Source organism: Triticum dicoccoides, chromosome 1B (assembly GCF_002162155.2).
Source record: "Triticum dicoccoides isolate Atlit2015 ecotype Zavitan chromosome 1B, WEW_v2.0, whole genome shotgun sequence".
Classification (NCBI taxonomy): Eukaryota; Viridiplantae; Streptophyta; class Magnoliopsida; order Poales; family Poaceae; genus Triticum; species Triticum dicoccoides.
In genome coordinates, this window is record NC_041381.1 from 196,526,493 (window position 1) to 196,540,461 (window position 13,969).

The 13,969-nt window shown below is 42.9% G+C and overlaps 1 protein-coding gene across 3 annotated transcripts; it reads right to left on the reverse strand.

Annotated features, from left to right (window-relative positions):
* Positions 1-553: 553 nt before the first annotated feature.
* LOC119328001 (DNA-directed RNA polymerases II, IV and V subunit 11-like) lies at positions 554-10,470 on the reverse strand. 3 transcript variants are annotated; one of them, XM_037601054.1, is made up of 7 exons: positions 10,204-10,470; positions 9,424-9,490; positions 9,201-9,273; positions 8,790-8,879; positions 8,618-8,696; positions 8,444-8,539; positions 554-887 (listed from the first exon to the last, which is right to left on the reverse strand). In XM_037601054.1, the coding sequence occupies exons 3-7, from the start codon at positions 9,251-9,253 to the stop codon at positions 846-848; spliced, it is 360 nt and encodes a 119-aa protein (XP_037456951.1). In that variant the 5' UTR covers positions 9,254-9,273; positions 9,424-9,490; positions 10,204-10,470; the 3' UTR covers positions 554-845. The 3 variants fall into 3 exon arrangements, with proteins under 3 accessions (XP_037456951.1, XP_037456946.1, XP_037456955.1); XM_037601049.1 differs by having other exon boundaries at positions 10,200-10,470; XM_037601058.1 differs by having other exon boundaries at positions 9,424-9,499; positions 10,200-10,470.
* Between the last annotated feature and the right edge of the window lie 3,499 nt (positions 10,471-13,969).

Here is a 13,969-nt window from a genome sequence, read left to right on the forward strand (position 1 = left end):
CTGATGGCTGTTAAATTTGTTGTTAACGCTGGTAATCATATGCATGTATGCAACCAAACGTCGGGTGAAAACTGCATCTCGATGACAAGACCCCTAATGCAGGCAACCAATTAACTTGTCATCTACGTTTTTGGCCCTGTTTTTTCTTACCCAGGCCCTTTGGCCCTGTTTTTCCTTACCTGGGCCCTGCTCAGCCTGGCTCGTTTTTGCTCTCCTAGCCAAGACCCGGTGGAGAAAGTAACCAAACACGCCCAAGATCCACCATAAACCGCTCGGTATGTCTTAACGAGCGTTGCTTCACAAGCAGCCGAGATCAAAATTGTGTCGCCATCGTGATCCAGGCCAAGCAGACGAGGCCTTCGCCCGGACGGGGATCCCCTGCCATGGGCCTAGCCTACCTTTCAGTCACAGACACATGGGTCCCACAGAGCATGAGGCCCGCCTGTCAGTGACTCAAAGGTAGGGTATGGCAGAGATTGCTAAGTCAGACCCTTCGCCCTGGCGGCCGTTGGGGTCGCTGAGCAAACAAAGTCGGACCACAAGACGAACAGTCTGTTTAAGTTGGCTACAATACATTGGCATAAAATTCATGCAGCACAAAATGATCCAAGGACTCGCTTCAAGCTCGGTCCGTATCCTCTATCCAACCCCACAGGAGCGAACAATTCAACTAGCAGGCATATCAAGTGCCAACGCATGTTTAACAACCATACAATCATACGCAATCCCGGTCGCACATGTCGAAAAATCCTTGAGTGTTATTTTTTCTACCGCAGTTCAGACATCAGATATGAACTACAGTAGCAAGGAAGGTTTCACGTTAATTAGCAGCCAACACCGGCGGCCTAGTAGCCCTGCTTCATCCTTTCGAATCGGGTCTTCTCATCCTGTAAACGGAAATCTCAGAAGGTCAGTGGCATATCTCGTCATGCCTTCATATGCATCGGCAGAAATTAATTCAACTGGAACGACCATGTCCAGATCAATTTGGAGGATGGCTGACACCGTACAGTCACTGGTAGTCTACGATAACTAATAAAAGGAGCAAATCACATGTAGTCTAGTATCCTTAGTGTCTCCTAACACAGATACCCTTCTCGAGTCGCACAACATGAAGTCATCAATCATCACTACCAAATAAATACACTAGGCATTATTGCCCTTATTTAGCAGCCATCACATTTTCTGAAAGAAAAATCTTCCGCAAAAGTCACCACTGTTTGGACCAAAAAACGAATGGCCAAGTCAGAAACTATTAAAGACCTCAAGACAGACATTTTTCCAGATTCAAAGCCTTCAGATTGACACAGTTCTATTAAACTAACTGTACTTTCAGAAAGTTCCCATTATATGTATTATTCCCTGTTTTATGCCACCATGAAAAACAAACTGGAAGGCAGTGCCATCGCGCGCAAACAGACAAAGTTTACCTCTATTTAGCAAAACACTAATTCAGAAAAGTTGAATCAACCTGGGAAACCAAAGATGATACCACTGTTTATGGAAAGGAAGATGCAGCTCCAGGGAGTAGCATAAAAAGTTCTATGTGTGCAAACTAAAGATGCAACTTCAGCCATAACAAGTGCTTGAAATCTTTCCCTAATCTTTCCCTAATAATAAAGCACGGATTGACTCCGTGGGTTCACCATCACAATACGCTTCTTCCCGTGAATTTACGCTTTCAGTTTTTTTTCATCAACACGTCTATATTTATTTTCTATATCTAAGATGGTACTAATCCATCTATATATCCCCTGCTACGTTCTCGTTTTCGTCCGCCCCGTTCACACACTTTTTACAAAACAACCCCTATGGTTTTGAATATTTAACCCGCAATCCATAAATCAAACTGAAGCGGTACATGGGACAGAAAAGAACATCAAGGCAGCCACCCGCACGCCCGCTGCCTCCCAATCCCCATCTTCACCTCCAGCGCGCTGCCACCTCCCGCCACGCCCGACCCGCCTCACCACGCGCCGCCGGCCCACCCCCACATCGCCGCGCGCCGCTACCGCCATCCCCGTCGGCGCGCCTGCCCGGATCCAAATAAACAGCATGCGTGATATGCTCAGCTCGGGAGCAGAAGAACATCAAGAAGGAAACAAAAAAGGGACAATAGAGAGAGGAACAGAGAGGGGTTCTTGGAACCTCGCCGGCACACGCTGCCTCCAGTCGAGTTCGACATAGAGATGGACGACGACGGCTTCGCGGGCAAGCTGGGCTGAGGCAGCTGCGTAGCCCAGCCGCGAACGAATGGGCGATTCTCCAGCGTGGATCCGGCGGCGGCGGACGGAATCACGGCGGAGGAGAACGAAGCTGACAGAGAGGTGGTGGCAATTCTATCGGTCGTCCTGCTCCCTACGGTAGGCGAGGCAGGAGGCGGCGGATCCAGCTGCTCCAGCGTGGATCCAGTGGCGGCGGACGGAATCGAGGCGGAGAAGAATGAAGCCGACGGAGAGGTGGGCGGAGGCGGCGAGCTCCAAGGCAGGGTGGCGGCTAGCTGGCCTACTAGAGGCGAATCGGGGTAGAGGAGCTCCTCTCCCGGCGAGGTTGGAGATGGCAGGGAGGCAGCACGCGGCGGCCGCTCCCAACGAGGTGAAGAGAAAAGGGGGATTTTGCAGTGAGTACGAGAGAAAGGGGATAAGAACAAGTGTGGAGCCTGCGTCACTTAGCCGCCATGTACAGTTATACAATTGTGTATTCCCTCAAAGAAAAAGAGATAGACTGTGTAGTGCGTAGCTATGGCGACATGCTGATGGCTATTATCAACTTAAACCGTACGCCTAAATGGCTGCACAATTTTAAAAATGATTGCGAAGAAGAAATAAGACATTATTGTACAAATAACAATACCTCTCCGTTCTAGAAAACATGAGTACCTCACATGCTCTATTTTATGATGCAAAGTCTAATCATTTTTTTATACTGTGATATCTGCACAATTTTGATGTTTATATATATTGTAATTAAATAAATATATGAGTACTCACATGCTCTATTTATGATGCAAAGTCTATCATTTTTTTATCAACAACAGATTTCTATATTCTAGAAAACTCTCATGGATGCCAAGGAACAAAGAAGGAAAAGAGATAGAGAGCGATACACACAGATGACCACACACAGATGACCGAAGAAGGAAAAACATGAAAAACTGAAAAGCATAGTGAAGCCTATCAGCAAAACAAAAGAATTGAAGATTCGATCAAGTTGTAAAAAAATGTACACAAGGGAGAAAAAAGTATGCAAATATGGAGCCAACACAAAAAGGCACAAAATACACACGAGAAAGGCAAAAATATGCAAATATGCATCGAAAACAAAAGAAAGCTAGAATAGAGCAAATTAGATCTAACAGTGAATTGAGGCGCAACGGACTAAGCAGAAGATTCAATTCGATGGAGAATCCTGCATATGTGATATGTCGCAGCAGAACTGGAACAAATAGACAAAACAAAAAACCCTATAGTTTTTGGCAATTAACCTGCAATACTACTTTAAGTGACATGAAGAAAATGTTTCAATTTTTACACAAAGCCCCCTGCAGTTTCGAAAATCAACCCACAGTCCATATCATATGTTTTTAAAAAATGTTCACATCTTTTAAATCATAACTTCAATTTTAACATGTTATATATAAAACTTGATTAAAAATGTGTAGAATCTGAACATTATGTTATTTTGCCCATTAAATATTGTTAAAATGTTGTTTTGAGTGCAATCATCTATAATCACGCATGCACACAATGACAAAACCTCGCAGAGGTGTGTTATTTTTTCTCCCGTTGCAAAGCACGGGCTCTTTTGCTAGTAATAATATAAAGCACGGATTGACTTTGTCGGGTTCATCGTCACAATACGCTTCTTCCCATGAATTTACGCTTTCAGTTTTTTTTCATCTATATTATTTTCTACATCCGAGGTGGTACTATTCATCTTTCTGTCAATATGGCGATTTCGTCCGTCTGTTGTTTCCATATAATTATTTTTGTCTGTCGCGCGTGACAGGCATCCAGATTTTTGATAGCCGGCCCACCTGATATGTGAATGGGCGCAAAAATTAAAAATTATATGCTGAGGATTCGGACGGATTGACTTTGTCGGGTTCACCGTCACAATACGCTTCTTCCCATGAATTTACGCTTTCAGTTTTTTTTCATCTATATTATTTTCTACATCCGAGGTGGTACTATTCATCTTTCTGTCAATATGGCGATTTCATCCGTCTGTTATTTCCATATAATTTTTTTTTAGCATCATATAATTTTTTTTGTCTGTCGCGCGTGACAGGCATCCAGATTTTTGATAGCCGGCCCACCTGATATGTGAATGGGCGCAAAAATTAAAAATTATATGCTGAGGATTCGAACGCAGGTTGCCAGAAAAGCGCAAAGAGCAAACCACCAACTCAGCTGGCCCATTGTACGTTTATAAGAACAAGGATTACCCTCTTACTCTACCAAGCCAGGAGGATTTTCGGCCGCCAGGCCACATTATTCCGGCCCACCCGAAGGAAACCACACTACCGAACGGGCGAGGCTGGCCCACAACCTGGTGCAATAAATAGTCCCATACCGCTCCCTTAAACTCAATCTTTGTAACTTATATACATCTTCGAGTTTTTCAGTATCAAGGAGCCATCTCAGGAACCAATAAAGAAGGAAATAAGTCCTTTCATAATAAGGAAGGAAAGAGAGAAAAACAAAGAAGGAAAGAAGAGGGATTTCATGACAGAATAAGGAAGAAAAGAGAGAAAAATAAATAAGGAAGGAAAGAGGGCGGGTTGATGGCAGAATAAGGAAAGAAAAAGAAAAAGGGACGGTATTTCATCTCTAGACAGAGAAAAATGGAAAGTGTCCCATAAATAAGGTATAAGGCAGGAAAATATATAAAACTAAAAAAAGGAAAGAGAGGGTCTCCAAATGGGATATAATGGCACTTAAATGTCTCCGTGCATATGCCAATACAACGGCATCAGGCAAGATTACTTTTTATATTTGAATTGACGTCAAATTAATACTCAAAAGCAAATTATGTTGGAGTTGTTTAACATGCGCAAAAAAATACTATGTCTAAATCATAATAAACAAGACTCATTCTATGTTGGTCATGTACAATATTTTTTTGAGAACAAAACATTTGCTCTTATTTTTCTGCTCGACGCGCTAGCGCCCGTCACAAACTCTTAGAGTGCTCCTAATAAAAATAATTTTGGTCACCAAAACATTTTCATCTCTAGACAGAGAAAAATGGAAAGTGTCCCATAAATAAGGTATAAGGAAGGAAAATATATAAAACTAAAAAAGGAAAGAGAGGGTCTCCAAATGGGATATAATGGCACTTAAACGTCTCCGTGCATATGCCAATACAACGGCATCAGGCAAGATTACTTTTTATATCTGAATTGACGTCAAATTAATACTCAAAAGCAAATTGACGTCAAATTAATACTCAAAAGCAAATTATGTTGGAGTTGTTTAACATGCGCAAAAAAATACTATGTCTAAATCATAATAAACAAGACTCATTCTATGTTGGTCATGTACAATATTTTTTTGAGAACAAAACATTTGCTCTTATTTTTCTGCTCGACGCACTAGCGCCCGTCACAAACTCTTAGAGTGCTCCTAATAAAAATAATTTTAGTCACCAAGACACAAGCAGTTGGACTCCCTGTTGTGTGTGACACAAACTCCGCACTGATGGAGGATCTTTGTAAAATGCTCCTAATATCATTGCCCCGCAAAAAATACTTCTAATACCATTACCCTCGCAAAAAATGCTTCTAATATCATTGGAGACAAATAGCGCTATGCTACCCAGTCCCTAAACCTAGCCAACACTGGTTCATGGAAATCTTTGTTGCCTCTGTAGTGAAGCAAGAATGTTGTACTAAGATTTTACTATTTTTATTATAGTGCGATATTTTTGGGGCATCACTAAGCAACGTCAAAAAATCCGTGAAAGAGATACTCGCGACCAGGTAGATATTTCTGTGATTTAAATTGCACACACCTACAGTACACTTACGAATTCCTTTCACGGATGTGTTTTTGCACAACACATCTTTTCATGTGTGTTTATCATGTGGCAGTGTGGAAGATTTCAAAGAGTTTATTGATGTCATCATGTGTGGTAGTCGGTCGTGGGAGGAGGAGGAGGGGGAAGGGTCTTGAGCTATTGGGTTCAGGAAGTATGGTTTTGTTCTTCTCCCGTTGCAACGCACGGGCATTTGTGCTAGTTATACTAATGAAGTTAGAAGGCGGCCTGTTATCCCCATTACAAAAGAAGAAAATATAGTGCTGGCAATGAATGAGTTGGTAATCTTCTACAGACGCAATTGTCAATAATTCTGACATGCCTAGTTCATAAGTACTCCATCCGTTCCAAAATAGATGACTCAACTTTGTACTAACTTTATAGGTAAGTTAGTACAAAGTTGAGTCATCTATTTTGGAACGGAGGGAGTAGTACATGGTCGCTATTTGTGTTATTACACAGCAAACAAAAAAGTACCAGCATGCTCTCAGTTGTAGTGTGATCAAGAGCGTAGCTTGGAGCAAGACGATTTGCAACCAAAGTATTCAGGGAATTTCTACACCCGCAATCTTAGTTTCTTATTCTGTAAGGTGCAACTTTCCGACAGGTTAACTTTATGCTTAGTGGCAGTTTAAGTAGCAAGTCAACTGACGGCCTAAAGAGCAATGCACATGAAAACAGCACGACGTTGTCTAGGAATCTTAGTGTAAAGGAACATTATTTGCCCAAAACAAGAGTACTTATTTCTGAATGGTTGTTCCATGCGAAGCTACAGTAAACAGTTAATCAACGCCAAAAATCATTGAAGATCAATAGTGACTTGTGATGGGTTCTAAAATTAACAGTATCTGTGACATAAGAATGGCATTCAGCTATATTTAGTTTTCCTAGTTTTTCCAAGGACTGGTTGGTTGAGAGATGTTTGCACTATTTAATTCCTGTTTTACTTCCAAGACTATCTCATTTGACGAGATTAAGTACAGAACTAAGAGCAGCATATTTTTCCAATGACAGTACAATAAAACAAATTACGTCGTACTAACTCTACTCAAATATATTGGCCTGTAGCAAACATCAAAACAAGCATTACATGACAGCATGCATCACAGTTATCTCAGCACAACAGCATGCAAAATAAAATACGCTCACTTCATCAGCTTTGTTGTGTAAAAATCAACATAAATTAACTCGATCCACAAATCTCAAATCAGGCCATGAAAATGCAAATTTAGGTGGCCTTTGTTTGGGCTTTAGCTACTGATTCCAGATTCTAGCCCATCCAAAATCAGAAACTGAAACAAACACGCAGGTTTCTACCTTAGCTTTGCAGAATCGATTTTGGAAAATGAACTACGGGCACGCAGAAGCCAGAATCACCGTTTTTGCTGATTCCCGAGCTGCCACTTACCCTAGTTCAAATATAGCCCATCTTCTCCCCGTTATTACGCTGGAAATGCCACCCCTCCCCCAGCCCAACTCCTCCACCGACAAGTTCTTTCTCACCCATCGAACACAGCAAGGGAGAGGCATGGATCTCGGGCGCCGCCACCTTCGTCAGCCCCGTCGGATCGACGAGGTGTGAATCTGGGCGCCTCCACCCCTCCCCATACTCCTGCCCCGAGACCGTTGCGCCGCCATCCCCTAGCTAAACCTGTGCCTGCGGCCCCTGATCTCCCGCTGCGCCGCCGGCCCAAGCTCTCCCTGAACCGTGTTGGAGGTCCAGCTGCACCACACCGGAGGTCCACCTTGGCCCCCGAGTCCTCCTGCGCCCACCCCTCTCCGGCGTCCTGTGCTCCACCCTTTTCATGATCTGGTCCGGCCTCACAAACCCCAGCATCCCGAGCATCAGAACATCCACCTCCTCCCTCGTCCCCATGTTGGTTCACGTGGCTAGATCATGTGTTCTTGGCGTCCCAAGCTCCACCTGATTTTCCATGATCTTCCCTGTTCTTGGTGTTCGGTTGTTGCCATACTATTTGGCTTTTTTTTGTCTTTTCTAGTCGCTTTTTTTTTCTAGTGAATTTTGGCTCAGATGTGTGTGTGTGCTCCCAGCCCGAACGAGTGTGTATGGATTAGAAGATTTGGCAATTGTTCAACTAATGTTGTGAGTTCTGCAAGTTTTGTAATTGACCACTAGTGCATTCAGGGCAGTTGCAGACATTTCACAACACGTCTGGGTTTTCTAAATCAGGGTAAACAAACAGTCTGCTTCTGATTCTCAAAATCTACAGCTGTAGCTGATTTTAGGAATCCAAGCTATAGCTGATTCTCAGGAATCCATAGCCCAAACAAAGGGGGCCTTAATAGCACAAGGTACTAGCTTTTATACAGGCCCACGCTATTCAATGCTATATTGGAGGCTACAAGGTGTAGCTAACTATTGAGCTATGGACAAGAAACAGACCTCAAAAGCTTGCTTCAGGTTCTCAAGCTCCTTGTCTAGATCATTGACTGCTTGGGTATACGCCTGTGTTGGGGAGGATTGGCTTGCAGTATGGATCTGCCCACATAATTAAATGTGAGACTAGTAAACTCTAATCCGACAAAGGAATAGAACAAACATAAATATGCACCCTACCCTAACAATGATCTTGTACTGAAGGGGGTGAGGCAGCTTATAGCCAGCAAAGAGAACATTTGGGTCCCTGTGCAGCTGCCTGCAGAATCTCATAGATATAGAAGAAAATTATAAGGTGTGAACTGATGAACATAAGCAAGGAAAAAAAGGCACGCAGTTTATCTACACTTACATGCGGAGGATGTTGCCGATGGTGTGGTCCTCACGTTCAATTGTGAAAGATGCAGCATTCATGATCTTTGTATCCTTCTCAAAGGATACCCTGCATTACATGAATACACAATAGCAAGGATTACATCCATAATCAAAACAGCAGGTAGAAACTACCGCAAGCCTTAATAATTGCAATAAAAGTAAAAACGGTTCAAAGCATCAGATTTTCATAACTGCATGCCAAAAGGATCACATGAACAGGTACAAAATGGCTATCAATGACAGAACTTAAAATGCTTAATAATTATTTAAAGAAAGTTGGTTGCATCCCACTCCTTCTTTTTCACAAAAAAGTCTATACCTGACAAAACACAATTGAAGCATTTTCTAGAAAAATGTTGGAGAAAGTGTGGTGTTAGAATAGACTCACTTCTTTGTGCCCTCAGGCACGACGAAGCGCTCATAGCGGTCAGGGGCATTCATCTCCAATCAACACCTGGCTCCTAAAATGCATCAATACGGATACTTGTATCAGTATCAGGCCAAAATGGATACGTAAATTTGGCATTTTGGTAAAGCGCTAATACGGGGATGCATTTACTATTTTTTAATTCACAAAAAAAAATGTATAGAAGCTAGGAACAGCAGATTACCTTCTTGTTTGCTCTACTGTGGATGCTGGAGCAGCTCCAAGTCCCTCCAATTGACAATGTTGATGCCCTGTTCCAACTCCAAGTTTCAAAGGGGTAGAATTAGACTTTTAGTAAGTGTAAAATGCATCAAATCAAATCATTAGCTAGTTGTACATCTATCATGGCATAACACAAAAGGTGGAACCTGAAGATCAATCAGCTAACATGCAAAAGGAGAAACAATCACTTTAAATGGAAATATTTTAGGTCTGACTGTTAAAATTAACAACATAACAGTACCACTGTATTCCCAATCATAAACAAAGTACTAATGTGTTTACCAATTCCGGCCAGTATAACCAAGACAAAGCTCCTGCTCTCTCAAGTTGCATGTTACTGCTAACTGCTAAGCTTTGGTTTCAGGTAAAGACGGTGCAGATAAAACAACTTGATCTTTTCATTTTCATATATCGTCAATCATTGCATGTTTCACTGCTAACATGTTTAAACCAAAACATCTGCTCATCTGAAAAATAAATTCAAACTACAATTTGTAAAAATTTGCCCCTGCAAGCATTATCACAAACACCTATCAAGCAAAACCTTTTCACATGTTAACTTGAACATGCACTGGAAAAACCATGCAGCAAGTAGTCATCTAGAAATAATCATCGTTATATTCTCGCAATATCAAATACAGTATACAGCAAGTACTCATCCAACACAAAAAACAGGAATTTTTTTGAACAAACAGAGGATGCAAGAGGATGGAGGAAGGACGAAGGATTGGTGGCTACCTGCCTATGGACTGGTCGCCGGCGTTGCTCCGGGCGGCGGCGTTGCTGGCCGGGAGCGCCTGCTCCAGGGAGGAAGGCGCTGCTGGTAGGAACGGCTGCCCGACGGAGGGAGGCGCTGCTGGGATCCTGTACCTGCGGCCGGGCAGCGGAGGCTTCGGCCGACTGGGCGAGCCGCGGCGGTGGGCCGGCGGCGGCTATGAACCCTAGATCTCGCGCTCGGGGAAGGGACTCTGGTCGTCCGCTCGAGGTGGGAGGCTCCTTTTTTTTTCTTTTTTTTTTTAGATTTTTAGTTCACTGATTAATATTTTAAGTATTAAGGAAAATAAAAGCCTATACTAGATAGACAACTGGATGTAGAATGAACAGTAAAATGCAAAATTATATCGAAAAGTATACTAGTTTTTCACCTTCTCGTCGTCGAAAATTAAAATTATACTGAACCAATAGTAAAGGAAAGCGACGCCTTTTTTTTGCATGGTAAAGAAAAGCGACGCCTGCAAACGCGCTTGTGATATCAGGTTTTGAAGACCGCAATGGCCCCTTTTTTCCTGTGACCAGACCTTTGCAATACATCACCACTGATTCAGAGGGTTGGAGAAATCGGGCCAAGGCACAGAACAACAGAAAGAAGATGTCGAAGTCGCTAGACCAATAGTCAGCCAATAGCTCTCCTTAAAAGACACGCGAACTGCCAAGATCTGAAGGGAACCAACAAATCTAGGATACAAACTTTCACAAGTCCTTCGTCAGCGCCCGATGGGCCGTAGTCAAGATAGGGAAGAGACCTTATTCCAACAAAACATCGCCGCCACCACCTCGTCGGTGTCATCGAAGAAACAAAAATCCTAGAACAAATAAAACGAGATGGATGGGTCCCCAATCCTCTTGTCGCCTGGAGAGGCCGTCGGACGGGAAAGAGGAGGGTCGATGCGGCGACGTGTACAGAAGCTATGGCGGTGGTGGTTAGGGTTGGGGGCTGGCCTAGAAATATGTTTTGTGCATAGGCTCGCTTTTTTTTGGGAGGCTCGCTTCTGCAATCTTCTGTTATAGGACGCTTGAAACACGCGCCTTCGGTCGTTTCACGTGTCGAGGCGCATCGGCGTATCGGATTCAAATCTGTATCGGATACGGTGTCCAATACGAACACGCAGATCTGGGACGTATCTATGTTTTTAGCCCGGTGATACGTCTCCAAAGTATCTATAATTTTTGATTGTTCAATATTATTATATTATCAATCTTGATGTTTTATATGCATTAATATGCTATTTTATATCATTTTAAGGACTAACCTATTAACCTAGTACCAAGTGCCAGTTGTTGTTTTTTCATTATTTTTGCCTTCACAGAAACTCAATACCAAACGGAGTTCGAATGAAACGAAAAATTTTGACGACTTTTTTGGACCACAAGACACCCAGGAACCTTCGGTAGGAGGTCACAGGAGCCATCGATTGGTGACAAGCTCGGAGGGCGCCCCCAAGCTTGTGGGCTCCCTGTGGCACCTCTAACCCTAATTCTTCTTCTATAAATACTCAAATATTCCCCGAAGACCAGAGGGCACACCAAAAAAACTTCTCCACCGCCGCAAGCTTTTGTCCTTGCGAGATCCCATCTTGTGGCCTTTTCTGGTACTCTTCCGGAGGGGGATTCAACCACGGAGGGCTTCTACATCACCCTTACTTCCCTTCTGATGATGTGTGAGTAGTTTACCATAGACCTATGGGTCCATAGCTAGTAGCTAGATGGCTTCTTCTGTCTCTTTGATCTTCAATACAATGTTCTCCTCGATGTTCTTGTAGATTTATTCGATGTAATATTCTTTTGCGATGCATATGTTGAGATCCAATGAATTATGGGTTTATGATCAGATTATCTGTGAATATTATTTGATTCTTCTCTGAACTCTTTTATGCATCATTAAGATAGCTTTGTATTTCTCTCTGATATATTGATTTGGTTTGCCAACTAGATTGTTTTTTCTTGCCATGGGAGAGGTGCTTTGTAATGGGTTCAATATTGCGGTGCTTATTCCCAGTGACAGAAGGGGACATGACACGTATTTGTATTGTTGTCATTAATGATAAAAAGATAGGGTTTGTTCATATTGTTGGATCTATTCCTCTACATTATGTCATCTTGATTAAGGCGTTACTCCATTCTTGTTAACTTAATGCACTAGATGCATGCTGGATAGCGGTCGATGTGTGGAGTAATAGTAGTAGATGTAGGCAGGAGTCGATCTATTTGTCACGGACGTGATGCCTATATTCATGATCATTGCCTTAGACAAGTTCCTCCTTGGCAGTGTGCTTAGCCAGGACTGTGGGATTCCCCGGCTCTGTGTAGCTGGTGTCAGTGACAAGAACATCTTCAGTTTCTTCAGCTGGCTTGGCAGGGCTCGGCGGTTTAGCTCCTTAAGAGTCAATAGTCATAGGGTCCACATGTATCTCTGGTGGTACCTCATCATCAATGTTTTCAATATTTTGGACTGAAGCTTCAAATTCTGGCGGTTTATTCTCCGGTTCAGGAACGCGGGGGTCTTTGGTTGGCTTGACTATCTTGGCTTTCTTGCTTGGTTTAGCCTCGCCACTAAAAGAAATAAAAAGGTCAATATGAAGGGTTTGAAAATTGAAATGATGAAGTTAAAAATGATTAATTTGTGTTAACCCGCCATGATGTCATCTTGCATTAATTTTACACAAACCCAGGATATCTTCAACGGATCTTTGTGTTAATGGATCTTCTGAAAATCGAGGCTCCACATAGCCTTATCATTATTTTTTCGGTCTCCTCAATTCCCGCGCATGCCATTTATCCATATCCTTATAAATAGGGTTAGGGGGTCCTCTTTTCTATTTTCCACCCCTGCCCTCGCGTCTTGTTCTTCCTTCTCGCGCCACTCTAGTACCGCCCGAGCTCTGCCGCCGTCGTCTCCAGCATCATCAACTCCGGCCGCTGCATCACCTTGAACGTGTCCAGAGATCACCGCGCTCCTCCGTTGTTCAACAACATCAGTAAGTTCTCCAACTCCCTTGTGTCAGATATCCATTAGGGTTTGCCCAGTTCGTCGGAGTTCTTCGTTGTTCTTCATCTTCTTTCTCTAGACCATTGTAGTTTGATCTGAGCATGATATTGGGGTTGCGCGGTATCAGTTTAGCGTCCCTTTTCAATCACAGTAGATAACTTTTTCTATCTAAGATCCATCCAAACTCATGAGCTCTTCCACTGCCGTAACTTTAGGTTTACCATTTATTTTCCTTTTCTGAACTGCTGTAGATCCAAAGCAATAGAACTGATATGTAAAAACTTGTTTGTTCAGCACTTAGCAAAAATCTTACTCATAGGCTCCTAATCATTTGTGAACTACAATTGTATAGGCAACTTTATAAGATAGACCACAACCCGCCAGACACCATTAGCCCTCCATGGCAGCTTAAGTAGCAATCCGTAACCCGCCAGATGCGCACCGACTTAAATTTGAATCTATTTAAACCGCTGATATTCATCAATGCTATCAAGACCCGGCCATACCTTGCCGGCTTAAAAATGCCTTTAACTCTTCATAACAACCTTTCATCTTAATCGGGCGACTTATCATTCATCGTTATTTTCTTTTTAGGCCAAAAATGACTAATTCTGTCACTTCCTGCAATTGGGTTCCCTCCATTGTAACGGAGCAAACACTTATGGAATATGTTGAGACGGGTATCATAGCCGCCAAAGAGATCATCCACTGGCGGGCCCCAGAACCGGGTGTAGTCAAACCT